General features: G+C 59.2%; 1 protein-coding gene across 1 annotated transcript; it reads right to left on the reverse strand.

Annotated features, from left to right (window-relative positions):
- Nucleotides 1-608: 608 nt before the first annotated feature.
- GLIS2 (GLIS family zinc finger 2) lies at nucleotides 609-21,583 on the reverse strand. The gene is made up of 7 exons (XM_070413094.1): nucleotides 21,387-21,583; nucleotides 6,433-6,655; nucleotides 5,387-5,559; nucleotides 4,860-5,036; nucleotides 4,646-4,779; nucleotides 4,443-4,561; nucleotides 609-3,452 (listed from the first exon to the last, which is right to left on the reverse strand). Exons 2-7 carry the CDS (start codon nucleotides 6,602-6,604, stop codon nucleotides 2,653-2,655), a joined length of 1,575 nt encoding a protein of 524 aa, XP_070269195.1. The 5' UTR covers nucleotides 6,605-6,655; nucleotides 21,387-21,583; the 3' UTR covers nucleotides 609-2,652.
- Nucleotides 21,584-22,983: the final 1,400 nt, after the last annotated feature.

Raw genomic sequence — 22,983 nt, forward strand, 5'->3', positions numbered from 1 at the left:
GGCAAGAAGCCAGGCAGCCTACCCACCTGGCCCGGCCTGCCCGTGGAGAGCCAGCCAACTTCTGTTATGTACTGGACACAGCCACTCCTGCTGTCAGTGCCAGCACCAGGTCCCTTCTATAGTATGACCATCCTTGGATCTGCCGCTGCCCTTCTCACCTGGGGACAGAGCCCTGGGCACCCAAGCTCTGTCACAGAGCACCTCTCCACACTGAGTTTGACTCTAGCATCTCAGTGATTGGGGCCAATGCTCCATGTACAGCTGGGGAAGAGAAGCCTCTCGTTGCACGGAGGCCCTGGAGCTGGGTCTTCCTAAGGGCTAAGCCACCGCAGGTACTGCAGGACAAGCGGCTAAGCCTGTGCGCTTTATCTGGGATCTTGCTTTTCAGCTCCTAGCACTCCTGCTCCCTCAGCACCTGACCCCTCCTGCCCTTCCAGCTCCCAGCAGAATGTTGAGGTGATGGCACCCACAGGGTTAGGAGGGAACCCCAGAACGGCCTCTGGGTGCCGCAGGCTGGGGTGGGTGACCTTAGAGCCAGACACAGGACAGTTGGAAGTGATCTCTTGTTGGGTGGCCCAGCTTCTGGCACATCCACAACAGAAACCATCTTTGCAACTCACTTTTATTGTTTCTTTATAAACTTCCTCTCACATGGAGGAATATATTGTTATAGTCATTAGCTTATCTTTTTTTTTTTTCTTTTTACTCTATGCTAACAGCAGTGGAGCCAAGAGGAGGAAAAACATAAGCTACGATAGAAAGGCACTTAGAACCTGTTAAAATACTGATATCCTGGAATGTGCAACAACAAACCAACAACAACACATATACCAGCTCTCTTGAGCCTGGTCTATCACTGAGTCACATGCTGAGCTAATGTCATCTTCCAGTGCCCTGTTCCTCTGCTCCCTGGGCTTCAACTGCAAACCCAAACCCCTCATCCCCCAACTGGGGACTTAAAGGGCCTGGGGCCCCTCATGGGATGGGGATGCCTGGGTCCTGGATGAAGCCTGAAGGAGACCAGCTCCTTCCTGTTCTGCTCACAGCCCCTTCGAGAGGCAGAGCCAGCACTGCCAGGCCCTGTTAGGGCGGGCTGGGTCAGGGTGACCCCTCTAGGACAGAAGGGCAGTCCAGAAAAGGGTAGGGGTCAGCAGAGCTGCTGAGGAACAGTAGGGGGACTCTGGAACTGCAGGGCTACTACGGACCCCACTGCTGTCCTGCAGCTCCCTTGTTCTGTCAGGGAAAGGGAAGGGTTGCTCACTGATGCCAAGGACTGGAGCCAAAGCTCCTGTGCCTAGACCAGTGCCTCGGCACAGTGAGGGTTCAGGGTGGGGAAAGCACTTGCTGCATCCCCAGGGCCTGGTGGGAGAGCCCATTCCCTAGGGTCAGGTAGTGAGTGGGCACCTGGAACACCAGCATCCTTGGCTTATTCTGGCCCCTGGGATTAAAAAAAAAAAAGTCTAGGACAGAGGCTCAGATGGAAGCAGCCAGAGGAAACAGCATATCTTAAGTCCAGGCTTCCACCAACTTCCCCCTCCCAGGTGGAGGGGCTGGGCCTCCCATAGGCAGTCTTGACTGCTTCACCATCCCCCCAAGCCCAAGGCCTCAGTCCATGGCCTCTGCAAAGCTCCTGTGCCCAGCACTGGCCTGTAGCCCTCCCTTACCTGTGTGCTGGCTGTGACTTGGCACCCCCAGAATGAGAACTGTCCCAACGTGGGGTCATCCCCAGCCAGCTTCCAGCCTCCTATCAGCCTGCAGGTGTCTGCAGCCCCAAGTGCAAGAGGGATGCTGCCCCAGGCCAGGCCCACCCCACCTGTTCCCTGAGCCAGGCCTGCCCGAGGTCCTGGCACCTCCCTTCCCCACACCCCAAGGCTCCCTACAAGGTGGAGGGGGGAGGCCAGTGGTAAAGAGGCAGCTGAGTGGTCAACTGTTCCCTCATTTTGGAGAGCACCGTCCAAACCAGAGAAGGGCTGCTTCGGATAGGTCGGTAGGTGATGAGGGGCAGTGGGCCGAGCAGGCCTCCCTCTCTGAGCAGGAGGCACCTTGTCATAAGGATAAGGTGGCTCTTCCTGTGGCTTTGCAGGGGCCTGCGTCTGTCTTCTCTCCCTCTGGAGGGTGGGCCAGAAGGAAAGGGGTCCAAGGAGCCCCCGAGCGGGAGCCTGGTGAAATCAGGCAGGATGGGTAGGGGCCTCAATCCCAGGGCCCCTTGTCACAGCTTACCACATGAAGGGGTGCAGAAGCCCTGGGCCAGCAGAGGGGGCAGATGCCACCCCACCTGCCCCCACTGCTGGGATGTGGCTGGCAAGTGACAAGGTAGGGAGGGAGGGTGACCTGTCCAGGTTGGCCACTGGGTGAGGGAGGCACCAGGGTGGAGGACAGGGCCAGGAGACTGAGGGCCAGAGGTGGGCAAGGCCTCAGCACTCAGGGGCTCAGGTCTCTCTGGCGAGTAGGCAGTTCCTCCTTTGGGAGCCTGGACACCAGCAATGACCTAGCACCATCCTTGCCACCCAGCTTGTCTGGGGCTGGGGCTGGGGCTGCCAGGGAACACAGCCAACCAGGCCCTGGGGGCAGGACATTATTGCTATTTCGCAGAAAAGTTTCCGTTCGTCGGGGCAGGGCTGGGAGCTTCGGGTCGTCGTCCCTGGGATGAGTTCAATTCACCACAGCTGGTTTGAGCAGCACTGAGCCAGGCGGGATGACCACCCAGCCAGGGGCCAGGGCCTCTGGGCTGCTGGCCGCCGAATTGACGCCTGTGGACAGGTCCAGCACGGTGCCTGGCAGCAGGGGGAGTCCTTCCGGGCTGGGCCGGGAGCGGCCACTCTCAGTCCTCTCCAGGGGGGTCTTGCGGCCCTCCAGGCCAAGGGCCCTGACTGGCACTGCCCCACGCCCCTTCTCCCCCTCGGCCTTGCCACCCGTGGAGCCAGCCAGGAGGGAGACCACAGGCAGGCCCAGTCCACCAACCCCAAAGGGTGAGGGCATCAGTGGGTTCTTGGCCAGATTGAGGGGCAGGACAGGGCCTGGCAGCTCATGGCCCATGCCCGCCCCACTCCCCCCACCCCCACCATTGCCACAGGCCAGGGCACTGAGGTCAAGGGGGCCAGGGGCCAGAGGCAGGGGCAGGCCGGGCAGGCCAGGGCCTCCGAAGAGGGCAGCCGGGTTGGGGATAATGATCTGGGCCCCACTGACATAGGGGCTGCCGTCAGGGGCAGGCAGTGGTGGTTTGGGGGGTGGGCGCAGTTGTAGGAGCTCCTGCTGCTCATGGGACACGAAGTGGCCATGGGCCTTGATGTGCTTGCGCAGCGAGCTGGGGTCCGTGTAGCGCTTGTGGCAGCCAGGCATCTTGCAGTAGTAGGGCTTGTCCACGTAGTGGGTTCGAGTGTGCTTGAAGCGGTCACTTGAGTTGGAGTAGCGCTTGTTGCAGCCCTCATATGGGCAGACGTAGGGTTTCTCACCTGCGAGTGGGGCTGGTGTGAGAGGTCTCCCAGCCCAGTGTCCTGCCCGTACCTACTACCTACTTGGCAGACCCCAGACCAAGATGTCCTTGAAAGTACAGACTCCCATTTGAGGGGCGGTGTCCTCAGCACCTGGCATGAGATGTGACTCTAGGTAGAGGCAGCAAGGCACAGCCACTGAACAGCCAGCCTGGTTTCCCTCAGAACCCCTGTGCACTGACTGTGTGCCCTTGGCCTTAGTGCTATGCTTCAAATTGCAGGTGACAACAGCCACATCAATAAGAGAACTGATAAACCTGATTACAGACTTCCATAAAGCCCCTACTAGAGGCAAGCCCACAGTGAGCACTGCATGAATGCCGACTGCCCTTTATGCAGCCTGTACTCAGCAGAAAGGCTCCAGATTTACTAAACGTCTGCTCCCTCACTGACCAGGATGGAGCCACGTGAGGCTATGGGCCTTTGAAGTGTGGCCACTCCAAATTGAGATGTGCTGTGAGTGTAAAATACATACCAGATTCTGCAGACTTCAAACGAAATGAAGATTTTCAGTGTCTCATTGATATATTTTTAATTTTGAGATGATAATACTTTGGACATAATTGGGTTCCAGAAAATATATAATTACAGTTCATTTCACCTATTTCTCTGTACTTCACGGCAGCAATTAGGAATTTTTAAATCAGGTATGTGGCTCTGTTGGCCAGTGCTGGCCCTACTGTGTGCTGGCGTATGGTGAGGAGCAAAGCAGACATACTGAGTGCAGTCGCAGGTGGCATGAGTCAGACAATCTTACAAACAACAATGCCAAGTGTGGCGGGAAGACCTGTCTGTGCTCCGGTTTATTGAGGGTCTCACCTACGGGAGAGGCTTCCCCCAGCAAGTGGAGCTCGAAAGGGGACCGTCAACAATGGATGCATCCCTGTCTCTTGGGTGCCCGTGGATAGCCAGGCGCCTGCCCAGCTGCTACCCTCCAGCACCCCCTCTCACCTGTATGTGACCGGTTGTGGATTTTCAGGTTCTCCAGGCGGGAGAAGCTCTTGCTACAGGTGGGGCAGCGGTGCGGCTTCTCATTGGTGTGTGTGCGGATATGGATGAGCATCTTGTACCTGCTCCAGGGAGGGCATAGAGCACAGCTCAGCTCAGTGGACACCCGTGCCCCCTCCCTCCTGCCAGCTCTCGCCCTTCCTCACCTGGCATTGAAGCCTCGACCATGACGGGCACAGCCTTCCCAGTGGCAGCAGTACCCCGCATCCTTCTCTGGCTTGACATGGTAATCATTAACATGATCCACCAAATCTTGCAGGAGCTCGAAGAGCTGGTTACACTGCGGGGCCAGGGAGGGTTCTGAGCCCATGTGAGGCCACCTGCCCCGGCCCTGTCCCACTCTTCCTGGCCCCCACTCACCTTGGCCCAGCGACAAACCAGCTGCTTGGGCAGGGGTAGCTCTGGCGAGAGGCACTTGTCCTTCGGGGGGGTGAGGAAGGAGGAAGCAGGCAGATGCAGGGCTCCCCCCGAGCCCAGAGGCAGGAAGAACTGGAAGGAGCTGGGGACACTGTCCAGGTAGCGCAGCGGCTGGAAATCCTGGGAGGAGAGGGCGAGGGGCAGAGGTGGTCAGTGCCCCGTGGGGCCAGCAGGCCCAGACCCCTTCTGTCTCCTGTAGCAAGTTGAGTTGTCCCCACAATATGTCCTAGTCCTAACCCCCGGTACCTGTGTGACCTCATTTGAAAATAAGATCTTTGTAGATGTGATCAAGTTAGAAGTGTGGTCTAGATGGGGCGGGGGGGGGGGGGGGGGGGGTCCTAAATCCAGTGACCACTCTTCGTAAGAGAAAGAAGGAGATTTGGATAGAGACAGACATAGAGGGAAAGAGGCCATGTGACAACAGACAGAGATTGGAGTGATGTAGTTCAAAACCCACACCTCCTCCTTACCGGGGCAGTAGGGACTGTGGGCAGGTCACCGTTGCCTTGGCGCTCGGGAGACAGCGAGCTGCTGCCATTGGGGGAGTCCAGTCCCGATGATGGTGACAAGCTGAGGTCTACCAGTGGGGCCGCTGAAAAGCGTCCCTCCACCTTCTCAGGGAACTTGGGGTTCAGTAGGAAGCCTAAAAGAGGAGCACAATTCAGGGGTGCTGGAGTCAGGAGTCCTGGTGGGCTAGGCCCTCCCACCTCTGAATCCTAAGCCATGACCCTGGAAGCAAACCCCAGGCACGCCACACCCCCTGACCACCTGGGACCCCAGGTATCTGAGCAACAGCCTATATAACTGACAAATGTGATCGTGGCCATCATGAGAGCTCGGCCATCAGTTCACATGGAAAGTGGGAAGTATCCATTTTACAGATAGAATGATCTGGTACATAGGGTGAGCAACTGACTAGGAACATGAAGCTAGGAGCTTCCCATCACATTGGCAGGTAGGGACCTTTTTAACTTTCCCCAGGCCCCGTCTGCCTCAGTGCTCACCTCCAAAACTCGAGGTTTGGCTAGGTTACTTCTAGAGCCTTCAAGCTCAGAAGAGGTAGATGTGGTTCTCAGGAGCACCAGAGGCAGAGCAGAAGGCCTGGGCCCAAAGCAGCCTAAGAAACACTTGCTGGGCCAGGTCCCCAATCTTTGCTGACTGCTGGCCACCCACACTGCCTCAAAGCCCAGGAGTTGGGTCTCAGGGCCTTTTGTTACCACACAGAAACTCTGCTTCCCCTTCTCAGCTCCTCCAACTCCTCCCAGAGACCTCAACTTGAATCCTGACTCTGCTGTCCCAGCTTTATAAACTGGGCAGGTAACTTCCTTCCTCCTGGGGACAATGTGACCTCCAAAGATAAACTGCTGGAAGGATGAATGGCCAGAGTGAGGGGAGCACTCTAAGCCAGAAGCTGTGAGGGACTGCAGTTATGTCCTGGTGGGCACACCTTGGACATTCTTTCTATTGCCACAGCTCCATCAGGGCGCAAGACCATGGCCCTGACCCAGTGCAGTACCTGCGGGCGGGGAGCCCGGGGAGCATGGAGTGGGGCTATCGTCCACCAGGCCAAGCTCCCTGTGCAGAGCTCGGTGCCGGACCACACTCAGCGTCCTCTCCCGCTTTTCTCTCGCCGCCCGGAGCTTGGTGATGCTCAGCTTCAGGTCAAGCGGCTCGTCCAAGGAGTGCATAGTGGTGGGGGGCTGGGGTTGGAGGTGGCAAGCTGGTATTCAGGCAGGAACCTAGGGGAGGACAGGAGCTGTGCTGTGACACTGTGATCCCAAGTCCTCCTTGGGCTACATTCATTAAAGCCCACAGGAGCGGGAGGCAGTGTGTGTGCAGGTGTGTGAAGGCTGTCTCCTCAGGTAGGGAAACCTTCTGAGTGGCCTGGCCAGCAGGTATCATGAAGAGAGCCAACCATCTACTCAGATCTTCCATGTCCACTTCCCACAAGTCTTTTCTGGTAGGCAAAGCTCAAAGAGTCCATTTTGCCATAAAACCGAGTTTTGGAGACCCTGCCTCAGGTCACAGAGCTAGGAAGTGGTAGAGCTACCAGATTCAAGGTCAGATCTCCCAAGAAATAACCAGCCAAGTCCCAAAGGTCATTTCTGACTGAGTGGCAAGTCATACCTGGAGCACATGCCTGGTTTGAGCCGAAAGACCCAAAACCAGGCCTGAGGAGCAATAGGTGTTCTCCAAGGAGACCATGAGAGGTCCTCAGCTACTGACTGCTGAGGGATGATTGGGATCTGTGGTCACCTCTAAGGGAACAAAGCTGAGAGATGGCTGAGCAAAGCCTGGCCCCAAGGGATGGGGGTGCAGACAGGTGGCATTGCCTCACAGGTAAGGTCAGAAGAGGTGTCCATAGGCACAGGGAGCCAAAGGGCTCTGGGCCGCCACTAGGGGGCAGCTGGGGGCTGTGGCCCAGCCAGGCCAGCCAGGGGCAGGGTTGGAAGGAAGTGGACCAGCTCTGTCTGGTGGTTACTAAAATATATGCATATATCATTTTCTTTTTTTTTTTTTTGGTGATGACATTCTTTTATTACGAGTTCTCATGCTGGAATTTTTACCATTTTCTTAGAATGTCTCAGTGATGTAATTTTCTTCACATAAAAATGACCCAAAAGCAAGGTCAACTCCTCATTCCAAATTAAAACTTCTTTTTTTTTTTTTTTAATATATTTTATTGGTTTTCTACAGAGAGGAAGGGAGAGGGATAGAGAGTTAGAAACATTGATGAGAGAGAAATATCGATCAGCTGCCTCCTGCACACCCCCCACTGGGGATGTGCCCACAACCAAGGTACATGCCCTTGACAGGAGTCGAACCCAGGACCCTTCAGTCCGCAGGCCAATGCTCTATCCACTGAGCCAAACCGGTCAGGGCCAAATTAAAACTTCTTAAAGAGGCGATCTTTTCACATGTGGGGAAACTGTCACAGCGTTTCCTTGAATTTGTTAATTGAGATGATTACTCCCTGAAAATCTATCTGCTAAACAAGCCAACACTGAGATACTCCCTGCCATCCACTGAATCCAGGTTTTCACAATTTATTTTTTTTAATTTTTTAAAAAATATTTTTTATTGATTTTTTACAGAGAGAAAGGGAGAGGGAGAATTAGAAACACAGATGAGAGAGAAACATCGATCAGCTGCCTCCTGCACACCCCGCACTGGGGATGTGCCCGAAACCAACGTACAGGCCCCTAACCGGAATCGAACCCAAGACCCTTGAGTCCGCAGGCCGACGCTCTATCCACTGAGCCAAACCGGTCAGGGCAAGGTTTTCACAATTTAAAACAGAATAATCCCATCAGCACCATGTGGTAAGAGACTTTGCATGTTTTGTTTGGTGTGTCTCCTGGCAGCCAGTGTTGCCTACAGAGCTGTGTGGTGCTCTCTCCACGGAGCAGGACAGGGGAGGACAGCCCCCACATCCCCACTCGTTTTCTCCAGGTCAAGCCCCTCAGCAATTTAAACAGTCCTCACCTAGTCCCAAGCCCTGGCTCATCTGTTTCCTAGGTCAAGCTCCACTTTTTTGTTGTTGTTAATCCTCACCCAAGGATATTTTTTCCCCATTGATTTTTAAAAATATATATTTTTATTGATTTCGGAGAGAAAGGGACAGGGAAAGATAGAAACATCAATGATGAGAAAAAATCACCGATCGGCTGCCGAGCCCGCAACCCCGGGCATGTGCCCTTGACCGGAATCAAACCCGAGACCCTTCAGTCCAATGGGCCGTCACTCTATCCACTGAGCCAAACCAGCCAGGGGTTCCCTTTGATTTTTAGAGAGTGGAAGGAAGGGAGGGAAGTGGAAAGTGGGAGAAACATTAATGTGAGAGAGACACATCGATTGGTTGCCTCCCACACGCGCCCATTCGGAATCGGACCTGCAACCCAGTTAGATGCCTTTGACTGGGAATTGAACCCAAGATCCTTCAGTGAGCGGGCTGACCCTCTAAGCATTTAGCAACGCCGGCCAGGGCTAGGCCAAGCTCCACTTTTGCTAAGACCCTCCAAGCACACAGAGAACTTAGGACCCTCAGCTTCTGGGGACACATACAAAGGCCCACCAGCACATGCTAATATTAGAGTCTCTAAGCCTAGTGGGGGGCGGGGGGATTGCATTATCAGAGCACCGTTGGCTGCACTTGGCCATGGGACCCAGGTCTGTGATTTGACTTGTTCCTGTTAAACTCCATCAGGTAAGAGCCAGCAGATCCGTTTGGATTTGCCCCCCAGGCCATGCGTGGGCCAGGAGCTCCCAGCCATGCAAAGGGGGCTGGGACCAGGCTGCCTCCCTGCCTTCAGGAGCCCCAGATCCAGGAGGGCAGGTGAGTGAATGACAGTGATGGGTAGCCATGGGCCCCCTCCACTCTCCTGGATGGGGGAGGAGCTGCCCTCTGCCTAACCCACCCCCTAGTCATGTCAGTTTGTCTGTGTGTCTGCCTGTCCCTCCACCTGTTTATTTTTAGACACAGGCCCCTTCCAACCTCCCTGAAGCTCCTCTGTGTTAGGAGCCTGGAAAGAGAGGAAGGAAGTAAATATTTATGCTGATTAAGAATTCAGGAGCCAGGAAGGGCTGGTGGCCTGGCCCTTGGCTGGCCTGGGGCCACAGGCCTCCCCAAAGCCTCCACTTTCCACCCCCAACCCCCAACCCCACCTTGCAGAGAAGGGGACCCTGAGGGCAGAATTCAAAGCGACACTGACTCTCATTGGTGTCGTTGTCCAAGCAACATCCTTTGGCACTTGCCCCACTGCCCTCCTCCCAGACCAGAGGGGACCAGGGAGGAGCCCCGAGCCCTGGGTCACCTTGTTCTGAAGACCTGAAGGAGATACTGCCTCAATCCAGAACCAGGGAGGGCCCCAAAAGAAACCTGTCCCCCAGGCTGGGGCCCAAGGTGGGTGGGGGTACCCCTGCCCCCCACTACTGTCCTTGGGTTTTGCCCAGGGTTTCATTCTGATGGGAGCCAGAGCCCAGCCTCTCCACTCCTGGAAGAGGAGGAAGGTGCCGCTCCCAAAGCCCACAGTCCCAGCAACCTCATCCCCAGGCTGGCCTCACCCCAATTTCCCTCCCAATGGGGGCCCCACTCCAAGGGGAAGATGCCGGTGACCCCACTCCTTGGCCAACCTCAGTGTCCTCTTTCACCCCCATCCCCCATCCCCCAGCCAGCGGCCAGTTCTGGGCTCCAGCTCTGCTCTTTGTTCCTGGGCTGGGTGAAGGGGGGCGGGTGAGAGGCAGCTATGCACGCGGGAGGCTGAGGGGACATCCCGGCTGGAGACCCTGGGACTGGCGCTGTGATAACTCGCAGAGGCCAGCCAGCCATCGCCCGACTTAATGCCCGACAACCAGAGAGGTGGGGAGGATGGAGACGCCCCAAAGGGCAGCTGTCTTGTTCTGAGGGTGCAGACAAGTTTCTTAACCAGTGGTGGGGCCCGCAATAGGCGGGGGCCACGAGTCTCCACCGTGTGGGCACTCAGCAGGCACCCCGTGGGTGCAGCGCGGAGTCCCCTGGGAACCTGGCTTGATGATGTGACTCCGCTCTGCTGGTGCTGCTGCGGGGTTGTGGGGCTCTGTGTGGGCGGGATGCTGGGTGGGGAGGCAACGCAGAGGTGGTCATGCTGCCTGCCTGGTGCTGCACAGCAACTCCAGCTGCGAAAGGAACTAATTAGAGTGGAGGGAGCTGAGGGAGCGTGGGGCGGTGTGGGGACCACCGAAGTGGTGGGGGCGGGCAGGGGTCATCTGGGGGTGGGCCACGCTGGCCCTCGGGCCCGCCCCTCCCCCTGCCCCACCGCACCCTCCCAGCCGGCTGAGCCTAGACAATGGCTGCTATTGTGTGTTGCCTGTGGCCCAGCAACCGGCCTCAGCTGCTGGGCCCACCAAGACACCCCCCCCCCATACTCCTGGCCTACCTGGCAGGTCCCCCCAACACTTCTCCCCTCCACAGGCAGAGCACGACATGGGGAAACTGAGGCCCTGTGGCCAGGGTGGATGGCATACAGAATGGGGGATCCACATCCATTAAATACCTACCCTCATGTACTGTTTGTCCATGAATTCTCTGAACCCTTGCAAACCCCTACTGTGAGTAGAGGTAGTCATTTCCCCTCATACAGATGGGGAAACTGAGGCTCGAGGTCACCAGGCTAATAGGCGCAGGTTGGAATCTGCTCTGGATAAAGGCCCTCCTTGCCTGCTCTGGGGAGGACGGTGGGCTGGCCCTGAGCCTGGAGGAGTGAGTGCCTGTGTAGGTGGAGGGGGCTCTGCACAGCTACCCAGAAGCACTCAAGGTCTCCTTGGCAGAAGCAGAGAGAGGGTGGGGCCCTCGGTAAGTCGGGGGCTCTCCTCACAGCAACGTAGAGCCAGATCCCTGACCCCCACTGTTGTCAAGGGCAACATGAGGAACACCCCTCATTCTCAGAGTAGCCCTGAAACTACCCTTTGGTCAGCCATGGCTCATCCAGCTTAGGACTTATGGACAATTCCACGATGCAACTCTCGGAAGCCATGTGGCTTTCTTGATATAGACTGGAAAGAGGAAGCAAGCCCCTGGCCTCCCTTGTGCTCCATGGGTGCCCTGTGTCTGGTGACTAGGACCACTCACTGCCAACATGCTGGTCATACAAATGGAGAAACTGAGGCCCAGAGAGAGAGAGACCACTGCCCCAGGTCACACAGTGGGTGGCAAGCCCAGGACTGGAAGCCATGGGTGAATATTACAGGATAACAGTATCAACAGCCAGTTGTTGATAGTTGGGGAACGTGCTAGCATCTGTTCAGGCAGGTGCTCTTTCGTCCCCATTTTACAGATGCAAAAACAGAGGCTCAGGGAGATTAAATAACCTGTCCAGGGTCACACAGCTTGTCTGTGGCAGAGCTGGGTTTTAAGTCCAGGTGAGTCCAGAAACTGTGTTCCCCATTAGCCTCTCCCTCCTGTGCCAGTGGATGTGGGGAGAAGCAGGCAAAAGGGCTCCAGCTTGGCACCCTCTCCCTGCCTAGGGGCTTGCCTGAGCTGGGTGCAGAGCCTAGGAGGGGCAGTAGGCAGTGGGTGGGCGCTGGAGAGGCCGGCTGGGGGGTGGCCACAGGGAAGCTTGGAGAGCTGCAGGCAGATATGCTGCCAAAGCAAAGGGCCCACAACCCTGCATTCCTGAGAACCACAGCAGCTCCACCCTGCTCTGGCTAAGAGTTCCACCCTCCATGGCAGCCAAGCAGCAGGGGCTAGGGACAGGGGCAGGCCTCCTCCTCTCCTGGTCCCCTTTCCTGACTGGGCAGCAGAGCATACGTAGGCTCTAAGCAGGGGGTAGACCACCTGGGTCTCCAACATGGTTCTGCCACTTCCTACTCATGTGACTTAGGGCAAGTCACCTCAGGGTCCTCCTCTCTGAAGTGGGATGGTCATAATAGTAATAACCCACTCCCATTGGGTTTTGGGGAGAAACCAATGCAATGGTGCACAGTCAATGATTACTTAGTGTTTCCCATCATTGGTAAGCGACATTCAGCACCTCGAACAGTACTGGGTGCATAGTAGGTACTTAATCAGACTTATGGAATAAATTGTCACCATAGCTGAGTTCTCCAGCCTCTGGCCAGCCTAGAGCTGTGAGGGCAGCTGAGGAGAGGATTGGCCCTCCCCGCTATTCCCACAGACACTGTAGTCTCACAGTGGGCTTCGGTTTAGGGTGTAACTGAACAAGTGTGTGCCCCTCAGAGAGCCTCAGGCCTCTGCTGTCCTGTGGAAGGGCCACAGCAGACCGTGGTCACTTCCAGAGACTGACTGCTTCAAAGAAAGAACACTGGGAGGCCCTGGAGAGGTTCTGAGCGGCCCTGGAAGGAGCAGGCCTCCTCCCAGGATGAAGGGGAGGGGCTTATCCTGAGGCCTCTGCCCAGCAGGTCCCAGGAGAGGGGCCAGGGCAGGCAGCATTTCCTGGAAGAGCATAGGGTTTGACTTCCCTGGGAACCTCTTGCTCCCAAGACAGGCCCCTCCCCCACCACCACAGGGGTGCTCAGCCAGGACCCTGGGCGTCCCGGATCCTCTGCGAGCACCCCCAGGTGAACCAGCCAAGGCCAAGCGCTCTGCTCTGCGCTATGGGGGCCTCGGAAAAGGCCCAGCTGGGCAGCACCTGCGCAGGCATGTTTAGACAGTGCTACCCAGGGCCAGGCTACCAGTTCCAGTCCTCTATGCCTCCACCGCTGGCTGTGGGGCTTCAGATGGCTCCCTGTAGCCCCCTCCGAGCCTTGGTTTCCTCCACCGTCACAGGTACCACAATCACAGGCACAGTCGGGGCACCCTGCAGGACTTGCCTGGCTGGGTGCCTGGCACACAGGAGGTGCCAGCAACTGGTAGCCCTGAGGATTCTTGTTCCTGGCCCCAGGCTGGAGTGCTCCATGCAGTAACTTGGCCTGCCAAAGTCACCCCGATAGTTCAGGCAGCACTGGAGCTGGAAGGCATGCAGCTGGCGCCCCCAACACTGGTGCTCCCCAGATGTACTTCCTTCTCCAACATCAGCAGGGTGACACCGGCTGGGGGCAGCAGCTCACACATGGGCCCTAACCAGCAGATGAACACACACACAGATGTGTGTGCCCATCCAGCTGCAGGGTTCAGCCCGGCACAGAGGTCTCCCTTAGAGAGACCTGGTGGCTCGAGGCGCCCTAGTGCAGCCCCCGCCCCTTGCCGCCTGCCTGCCTGCAGCCACCTTTGCACAACTATGTCTGGTATTTTCCTGTCTGCCCAGCTTGGGGGGGAGGTGGTATGTGGGGCTATGAGCACTGCCTGCACCTGGGCCTCAGCCAGAGGCGAGCCCGCCAAGCAGCCCCCACACCAGCCCGCCCACACACCCACTGGTCAGCAGGCTGGGAGGGAAGGGCTGGGCCCAGGCTGCCCAAATCCCTGGGAGGGGCCAGCACTGGGGAGCCAGACAGGACACACACCCAGCAAGGCCTAGACACTGGAAGCCCGGGCCCTGCCAGTCAGCACTGCCATTCTCAGTGGGCAGCAGGGCACTCCTCCAGAGCTCTCTGGGGCCAGCAAAGGTGTTGGTCAGTGTCCCACAGGACATGGACGGGCACCCACAACACCCCGCAACATACAGGTACATGCATGTGTTACACCTGTGCACATACAGGAGACACACAGGACATGGCAGATAACCAGTGTCAGAGTCTTAGGCTATGGTAGTGAGCAGGGATGAGGCCTGTGACCCACCCCTCCCAACACCAAAGGATGGGCACCAGGCCCACTGAATAGCACCTGCCAAGTCCCAGCAGGAGGGGAGGTGGGCAGGACAGGCTCCGGACTTTGGCCTTTCCCTCCCAGCTCATTTACCCCCTCACTCAGTTATGCATTCCAACACCAGGCCCTCCACTCCGTTCTGGGGAATGAAGGGCATCCAGACTTCAGTGGGGGAACCGCTGGCAACAGAAAAACAGTATTAGGGGTGAGTTGCTCCTGCCAAGTGTGGGTGTGTGTGAGAGGGGGGCAGATCTGAGTTGGCCACGTGGACACGGGGTAAAGCAAGAGGGAGCATTGGGTCCCAACAAGTTCTGCAGGCTACAATGTCCGGCATGCCTCCCCTCACCATCTCCATTCATCCTCACCACCCTGCCAGTTAGGTGCTACTCTCCCCACCTTCCAGGTGAGGACACGCTGCGGCTCAGGGCAGTTCAGTCACCTGCCAAGGTCACAGAGCTGTAAGCACAGTTGGGATTCACCTCCAGGTCCGAAGCCCACACTCTAGGTCCAATGCTGCAGAGGCCAGGAGTGTGGCCTCAACTCACCCACAAGGAAGCTGTCTATCATTCAGCAGAGGAGGAGGCTCAGGGGGAGGCTAGGCCAGGACCTGGGGGCACTGGGGAGCCATGGAGTATCCTCCACAGAAAGTGCCATCATCCTTTCCAGCCCAGGATCTCTTGTCCCCAGACTCTCCCCTGCAGGACCTCCTTTCTCAAGATTCCCTGCCTCCATGAGCTTCAGGCCCATCTCTTAAGTGGCAGCTCCTGTTTTACAACCTTCCCTGTCCCCATAATCTCCTCCAGCTGCCACTCCCCTTCGACCCCCTACTTCAGCAAGTCTTCCCTGATGCAGCCTCTTGCAGCTGTACATGAGCTGTTCTTCCAGGTGCCTGAGAGCGGAGCAGAGGCCCTGGCTCTGTCCCCACACTGCCAGGGCAGCATCCCTGGCCCTGCAATGGCCTGTACTGCATGTGACACTCACCCTGGGTCCAGGTCCTCACTAATGCCACAATGTCACCAGCGCTGGAGCATGCCCTCAGTGCCCAGCCCTGCACATGGTGCCATATTCATTGCCCCCAACCTTCAGCCTCAAGTACTCACCTCCCCTGCACCTGGCATTCAGAGCCTCTTTCCAAGAAGGGAGGCTTAGGGCGGGCAGGGATGTCTCTGGGGCCCCAGGCAGCTCTGAGCCTTCTAGGGGTGCTGAAAAGTAGGCCTCATGGAGCAGACCACTGCCCCCTCTTTCACAGCCCCCCACAGCCCACTCCATCCACCAGCATGAACTGGGCATTGATGCAAAGTGCTGGGGCTCAGAGCCAGAAACCAGGCCTGCCCCAGTGTGATGTGGGCCAGGCTCTGGGCCTTGGTGTCCCCATCCAAGAAAAGAGGAGCTGGCCTAGAATAGGACTGGAGCTCAAGCATCCTGACCATGCTCCGAACAGCACATTGTCCTTCACTTTCCCTGGTACTTGGTCTTCAGTACATGTTTGCTGAGTGAATGAATCTGTCTGTGGTGCCACCAGCCAGGTGAGGTGGGCAGGTATGGAAGGGCTTACAGCCCAAAGAAGGAAGTAGCTTGCCCAAGGTCAAGGTGAGAGGCAGGGCCTGGACACAGATTCTTCCTCCTCCCCTGGAGCAGGGCTAGGGCAGGGCAGCCGATGACCAGAAGGACACAGTTTCCCCAGCTTCATCTCCTGCCACTCCCACCCAGGGGTGGCTCGGGGCCTACCCCAGAACAGCTGGACAAGACCAGGCCCAGCAGGGGCTCTAGCACAAACCCTGGCTCCACCCCATGCCCTTCTTACTAGCCACCCCACCCTCCTCTGCTTGTCCACTCCAGGCAGCAAAGCAAGTCCAGAAGCCAGGGGGCAGCCTCCAAGCCCAACAGGAAACATCATGCCAGGCCTGGCCTATGTCAGGCTCTTGGGGCCCAGGGTCCATAAGACCATGCAGGGTGACCACTAGGTGTTCTGAGGTGGTGCTGGGGGCTCGGCCTGGAAGAGGGTGGGGCTGGTAGGCAGACAGCCAGCAGTACTGGGGTGGGGGTACTTTAAAACAGGCAGAACAATGGAGGGGGGGGAGGAGGACATCACAGCTGGGGTTAGTCAGCCTGGAAGGGTGTGGGTGGGTATGGGGGGGTTCTGGATGCAGGAGGAAGTGGACCAGGAGAGAAATGGCTCAGGCAGGCTGGGACTTCCCAGCAAGACGCAGGTGGATATGGGAATAAGGGAGGGAGGCTTGATCCAGACACAGCTGTCCCCCATGTCAAGCCCATGCAGTGGACAGGAGGGCAGGAGTGGAGCTGGGGGGATTCCCAGGCTGAATTGACATTTCAGAGGCCAGGGCCAGAGAGCCCGAGGCTCCAGTCCCCCTCTCTGTCCCTCCCTAAGTGACCCCAGGCAAAGCCCTCAAATCTCTGAGCCTATTTCCCCCGACCAGTGCCCACAGGCAGCCTCCTTACTCCCAGGGTCCCAGTGGGGCGCTGGCCTGTGAGCAAACTACACTGCACAAATGGTGGCCACCCTCTGTCAGCGGCAGAACTGTTTTCCCTGAGGCACCCAGGGCTGACTCAAGCAGCTCGGCAATCTCCTGGGGCTTCTGCAGGCTCCCCACCCGCCCTTGGCCATGACTGGAAGAGGGGAGAGGGGGCCAGAGGCTGGTCTGAGTGCCCTCCCCAGGCAGCCATCTGCCAAGGCAGTAGTACATGTGCACACATAACCCACTCAAATGTCAGGTGACTTCTTAGGCAGTGAAGTCCAAGGGCTAAGGAGATCCGAGCCAACCCCCAGTTATGGCCTGGAAGATTCCCATTCCCTTACCATCTCCCACCAGAGAGATGGCATCTGGAACAGATAGGGAAGGTCCCCCGCACCTCCCCCATTACACTTCCCAGCTCTGTGCTCCCAGGCTCCTACCAGCCTGGCCACCAGTTAACCAGAACCCTCCATCCCATCTTGGAGGGGGCATGGAAGGCCAGTGCTCCCCGCATCAAGACGCCCAGAGCCAGGGCCTGTCCTATGCCCAGCCTGAGGAAGCTTGTAGAAACATCCCAGTCAGGATGGTCAGACAACTGGGGCTCCCTAGGGACCAGCTGTGTGGAAGCTCCCAGAGCTCCCCTGGAGGAGTACCCGAGCTAGAAGAGAAAAAAGGGCCAGGGACCCTGGCAGATCTGGGCCAGGCCTCACGTCTTCTACGGACAGGTCTGGAGTTAGAGGCCAGGAGGATCAGCGCAGGGAAAGGATAGATGCTTGGGGCCCAGTGTGCACAGCCGCTGGGGCCAATTCGGGCTCCCCTCAGGAGCAGGGTCCCTTTTCACTCCAGGCTGGGAAACTGGCCATCAGACACCACCACTGCAGCCACAGCAGACCCCCAGGAACTTGGACCCCCCTGATGCCCGCGGGCCCCTTTCCATCCGAGCTTCAGTTTCCTCATTTTCCTAATAGGGATCAATGGAACTCTCTCACAAGGTGAAGATGTCAATGCCCGCAAAGTGCACGGGGCCACTGGAAGGCACTGTTGATTTTTTCAGGGAGTTGTTACCAGGCGATCCACCCATGCTGCTTTATCCCTGACCCACTTCTCCCCCACCCACTCCCTGGGGACCTAAGATGGCATTTTTGTTAGTTGCAGAGACAGCAGAGGTTTACGGGGTTACGTGGGAGCCAGGAGAGAAACCGGGGTCTACCCCAAGCTGTGCCCCTCAAAAAGACCCCCTTCTTTGTCCGAGCATCAAAGCAGTTGCCCCAACCCTGGCTATCAGCAAAGCACTAGAGGTCCTGGTTGACCATGGGAGTCCCTGCCTAGCCACACCTGATTTAGAATTCTCCAGGTGTGAGCTGAGGCATCCACCTGAGAAATCCTGGGCAGATGTGTCCCAAGGGCCTTGAAGGAGCTGTGGTCCCCCACACTCAGGGCTGGGGCAAGGTTGGCTGTGCTGCCATTCTCGGAGAGGTGAACCTTCAGACACATGTCTGGGCCTCAGCCTCTCTCTAGGGCCCTTTCACAGGCCCTGGAGGGGGTGGGGGATCCACATCTTTCTGGCTGGCCCCAAAGAGCCCCTCACCAGCTAGCGGTGTTCCCCACCTCTGAGAAGGGCACTTGTCTGGGTGAAGGGAGGACCCCTCAGTACCTTCCAGGGCTCACCCCTCTGACCTTAGTCATCTGTGTGAAATGCACAATGACAAAATAGCCCTGAATAGAGGAAGAGTTCTCTCAGCTTCAGAAAAGGCAACCTCACTCTTCATCCTCCCATTCCACCTGGCTCAGGCCTCTCCACTACACCCCAAATTTCCCACTTGGATAAGAAGCCTCTTCCGCTGGCTTCCCCTGGGGCCCAGGAACCTGGGAAGCACACCCCACTGGAGGGAAGAGGTAGGAGCAGGAGTCTTTCCTGCCCTGTAGAGCCCCTCCCCCCTGCCCGGCATCAGGGGCCCACCCCAAACACCTTCCAAGGAGCTCAACTGCAGGCCCCACTCCCCACATCTGGTCACCCAGCCACAGCTTTCACCCCCCTCCCTCATCCTGGGATTGCCCCAAACTCTGCCCAGCACCCGTACCCGCCCCCTTGCCTAAGTGGGAAATTGGATGGAAAACCCACATGGGAAAATATCAGGAAAACACATTCTTCCTTCTCTACCACAGCTCAGACCCTGGGAGGATTAGGTGGCAGGAGACACTCCCACTGCCCGGGGCCAAGGCCAGGCCAGGGAAGGAAGGCAGAGAAAAGTGGGGGCCCCAAGGTGGGGCTGAGAGGGGCCTAGGCCCCCCCAAACAAGCCCTAGGAGGGGCCCTGGAGCGCTTTGTCTCCTTCGAATCATTTCAGCCTGTCACCCTCCATGGGCACTCCCAGTGAGGCAGCCAGGGGAGCCCAGGCAGGAGAAGACATGGCTGTGGCTACCCATTCGCAGCTGGGCTTTTAGAAACAACAAAAGCTTTGGGGGGAACGTGGTTCACACGATTGTTTAAAATGAGGTTTTTGGATGTCTGTGGCATCCAGTTATTCATACTGGCTCCACCCACGGACAATTGAGAGTTGGCTTTTGTTGGCCTTACCCCTCTCTCAACATGCCTCCGCCCCCCAAGTCTTCTCATGGACTCTGGAGCTCAGGAAGCTCACCTTGTCTGACCCTTGGTTTGACAGATGAGGAAACTGAGACCCAGAAAGGGGAGGAGCATGGCTCAAACACCCCTGGGAGTTGGTGGCCCAGCCAGGACTAAATTCCAGGATGTGAGACTTCTAGGTGGGGGCTTTTCCCACTCACCCTCCAGGCTGTGGCCCAGCTCCGGCAGATCCCCCAAAGTCACTAACCCCAAAAGCAGTGGTGCCTAGAAGTGGGGTGACTCACTGTCTGGCTTCCTGGTGTTCCCCCTCCCCAACAGTGAGGGAGGAACTGGCAGGTGTCCCTGTGTAGAGAGCCAGGAGCAGGGAGAGGCCCCCCAGGGGGCCTGTGCCAGGGTCACTCAGAGGGCGAAGAGCCCCAGCTGGAGGGATTTAACACCAAAGGTTAAAGGTCACAGACAGGGAATGGTGGGCAGGCATGGGGGGGTCAGAGGGTCAGCACTAATGGCAGCTCCGGAAAGGAGGGGGAGGAGAAGGGACTGAGGAAAACAGGGCTGCTTCCAAGAGGTCCTCAACCCCCATAAATGGTGGCCCAAATCCCTGGCCACTGACTCCTGCTTGGTGGGCTACAAACAGTGCCAAGCTGAGCGGGGAGTGGGGCTGTGAAATGAGCTGGGCTGAAGCTCAGAAAGGGGTGTCCTAGAAGGGGCCCCCAGGTGCAGCCCCTCCCCCAATACAGGCCAAGACCAGCTGGGAGGCCCAGCTGTGGCCCAGAGGGGAGAAGGAGGAGCAGAGAGGGGGAAGGCGAGGAGGTCATGGGGAGGGATGTATGGGCTGGGCTGGAACAGCTGTGGCACTGTGGCACTGGTGGGGTTGGGGGAGGGTTGGGTGGGTGGGCAGACTGAAGGAGCCCGTTTCCTCTTCCCTGAGTCTGGGGGCTGAGGAAGCCCTGGAGGGAACACTGGGGAGCAGAGTGCCTTCCCTAGCTGTCTGTGAAGCCCCACCTTCTCCCCAGGCATGTAGGACCCTGGGGATGGCTGTCTCCCACGACCACAGCTACGGTCCTGTCCCTGGTCCAGACCAAGAATCACAGCAGCCCAAGCCGTGGCCAGGTCCAGGTCCAGGTCCAGGGCTGGCCTGGCTGCCCCTTCAGTGTCAAACATTCCCTTCAGAGCCAAGATCCTGGGCTGAGATGGCTGGGGGCCCAGGGCTCCTCCCAGGATCCCTTCCCGCTTCCCAGGCCCCTGGGCAGGGCTGCAACCATAGTGGACCTGGGGGGAGAAGGGGGGGAGACAGGCCAGGCAGGCCCTCCTGGACAAGCGACAGGCGGCATGCTGCCCTGCTGTGGCCTGAGTACCCGGCTGGGCAGGGCAGTGTGCCAAGGCCTCCAGGTGCCAGCCTGGATTCCAGCCCCATCCCAGGGGGACAGGGGGAAGCAGGGCACAGGCATTTCCCTCTCTCCAGATGCACCTGCCTCGCCCCCTCCGGACCTTTCCTCAGGAGGGTTAGGGACCCCTGCCCTCCCCACTCGGCCAGGCCCTCTGCTTGCACAGAGACAGCAGGGGTCGGCACAAGTGCTGGACAGGACTCTAGCTCCTGGTCCAAACGCGGCAGCACCCCTGTCCTGAGCCTCAGGGACGCCTCCCTCCCCTGCCCAAGGAAGGGTCGGGTCTAACCAGGGTCAGAGACTTTCGGGGACAGGGAAGAGACACCTTCCAAACCCAGTTTCAGAAACAGCCCCGACGCAGCCGTGAAAAGGGGAGGCTGCCCAGCAGCCCCAGACAACTTCTTGTCCAGGCCTGAGGGGAGGGGGGCTCCCACCCCGAAGCGCGCCCCCCCTGCGGCCGCCCAACTTCCCCGCCGAAGTTTGCTCCTGCCCCGGGTCCGGCCCCGGCCCCGGCTCGGCCTGGCCGCAGGACAGACGGACGGAGGGCAGAGGGAGGAGAAAGACAGAGAGACCAAAGGACGGAGTCGGGGAGCCGGCGAGCGAGGGAGCGCGCAAGCCAGCGAGCGAGGGAGCGAGCGCAGGGGCCCCGGCGAGGGCGCACAATGGCCCGGGGCGAGGCGCGGACGCGGTAGGGGGAGGCGACCCTCTCGCCCTGCAGCCCCCGCACGACCAGCCGGACCCCCGCCCGGTCCCCGTCCCCACGATGCGACGCCAGGGGGCTTCCTACCTCGGCGGCGGGGCGGGAGGCTCCCGGCTGCGGGCTCCGGCGGTCGGGGGGCGGCGGGGAGTGAGCGGGGGAGGGGCCGGAGCGGGCGGGGGCCGGGACGCGAGGCTCACCCGGCGCGGGCTCCCCTGGCACGGCCGCCCGGCACCCGGCCGCTCCGCCACATCTGCAGCTCCGGCGGGGAAGGTGGCCGCGGCGGCCGGGCCGGGCCGGGATGTCTTGCAGAGGGAGGGAGGAGGGCGGAGGGAGGCGGCGGGAGGAGGGCCGGGCGGGCTGCGGAGGAGGGGAGGAGGAGGGGCGCGGGGGGCAGCCGCCCTCCCTCCGCCCTCCCCTGCTGCTTCCCTCCAGCCCTCCCAGCAAACCCCTCTCGCCGCCGCGGCCCCAGGCCCGGGGCGCCAGCTGCCAGGCGGGGAGTGCGCGTCGGGGGGAGGGGGCGGCCGCGCGCGGGCGCTGGGCCGGGGGAGGGGAGGGCCGGGCCGAGGGCAGCCTGGCGGCGGGGAGTCGGCACCCGGAGGGAGGGAGGGGGCGCGGGGCCCGGAACGTCCTCTCCGTCCCCATCCTCGGGCTCGCCCCCCCGCGGCCCCGCCCCCAGATCGAGGGCAGCGCTAGGACACGGCCTGGAGGTGGCCCGGGGGTGGCGGGGGGAGGGAGGTCCCGCCCTCGGGGAAGCCCGGGGAGGGGGCGGGCTCGCAGTGGACCGAGGGGGTGGGGGGGCGGGGGGGGGGCGTGCGGGTCCAGAGGAAAAGCCCCGAAAACCGGGAAGATGAAGGAGGGGGCGGGGCCCATCACGTCCCTCCCGCGGGGTCACCTTGGCCAGGCCCCCCGCAGCCCCCGGCGACGGGGAGGGCAGCGAGAATGCCTCTCCGCCGGCCCAGATTTCTCCGCCCAGCCCAGTTCCAGGAACGCGCGGGCAGCACCCGGCAGGCAGAGGCCCCAGCTCCGCATGCGGGGCAGCGCACGCCGGGGTGCGAGGCTGGACTCGGCGCCTCCCGCCAGTCCAGCGCCGCCCTGGTTCCCCCACCCCGGCCTTTCCCTCGGCCTCAGTCCCCTCACAATGGAAGGAGGACCAGGTCTGACCCGGAGCAGTCCAGGCGTCCTCTTGGCCCCAGTCTTGGTCACAGCAGCTGCGGGCAACCTGTGTCCTCCAGCTGGAGCGCCAAGGGGGTCCTTGATTGAGCGTGGCCCCGCAGCGCCCAGCACAGTGCGGGTTGGAAAGTGGAATGAGCGGATAGAAACGAGTGAGAAAGCCCCGAACCTGCACCCGCTAAATTGTTTCTACCTCCTGATGTTGAAACCAGACTGGTGTTCTTGGGTGTGTTTTGTTTGAGCCAATCTGGAGCCCCCACCCACTTATCTTCTTGCTGCTCTGCAAACCTTGGTTTAAAAAGAGCCCTGCTGCTGTTGGCCAAACCTGCCACTATGCAGTTGGCCTTGAGGAGTCTAGCAGACAAAAAGCATCTTCTATAGGTGAGGCATCTGCCTCGGGGCCTAATTCTACCTTCATCCTCGTATTTGCGGAGCGTCTGGCCGAAGCACACAGCATCCCCAGGGCCTGGCACAGTGCTGGGCACATAGTAGGTGCTCAGGAACTGTTACGTGG

Source organism: Myotis yumanensis, unplaced genomic scaffold, assembly GCF_028538775.1.
Source record: "Myotis yumanensis isolate MYYU_CA2020_CCGP unplaced genomic scaffold, mMyoYum1.0.hap1 SCAF_4, whole genome shotgun sequence".
Taxonomy (NCBI): domain Eukaryota; kingdom Metazoa; phylum Chordata; class Mammalia; order Chiroptera; family Vespertilionidae; genus Myotis; species Myotis yumanensis.

Coding starts and splice junctions, on each gene's coding strand:
- GLIS2 (XM_070413094.1), bottom strand. CDS start 6,604: ATGCACTCCTTGGACGAGCCGCTTGACCTGAAGCTGAGCATCACCAAG. Junction 5,560..6,432: donor CCCGGGCTCCCCGCCCGCAG/GTACTGCACTGG, acceptor CTCCTCTTTTAG/GCTTCCTACTGAACCCCAAG. Junction 3,453..4,442: donor CCACAACCGGTCACATACAG/GTGAGAGGGGGT, acceptor CCCCACTCGCAG/GTGAGAAACCCTACGTCTGC.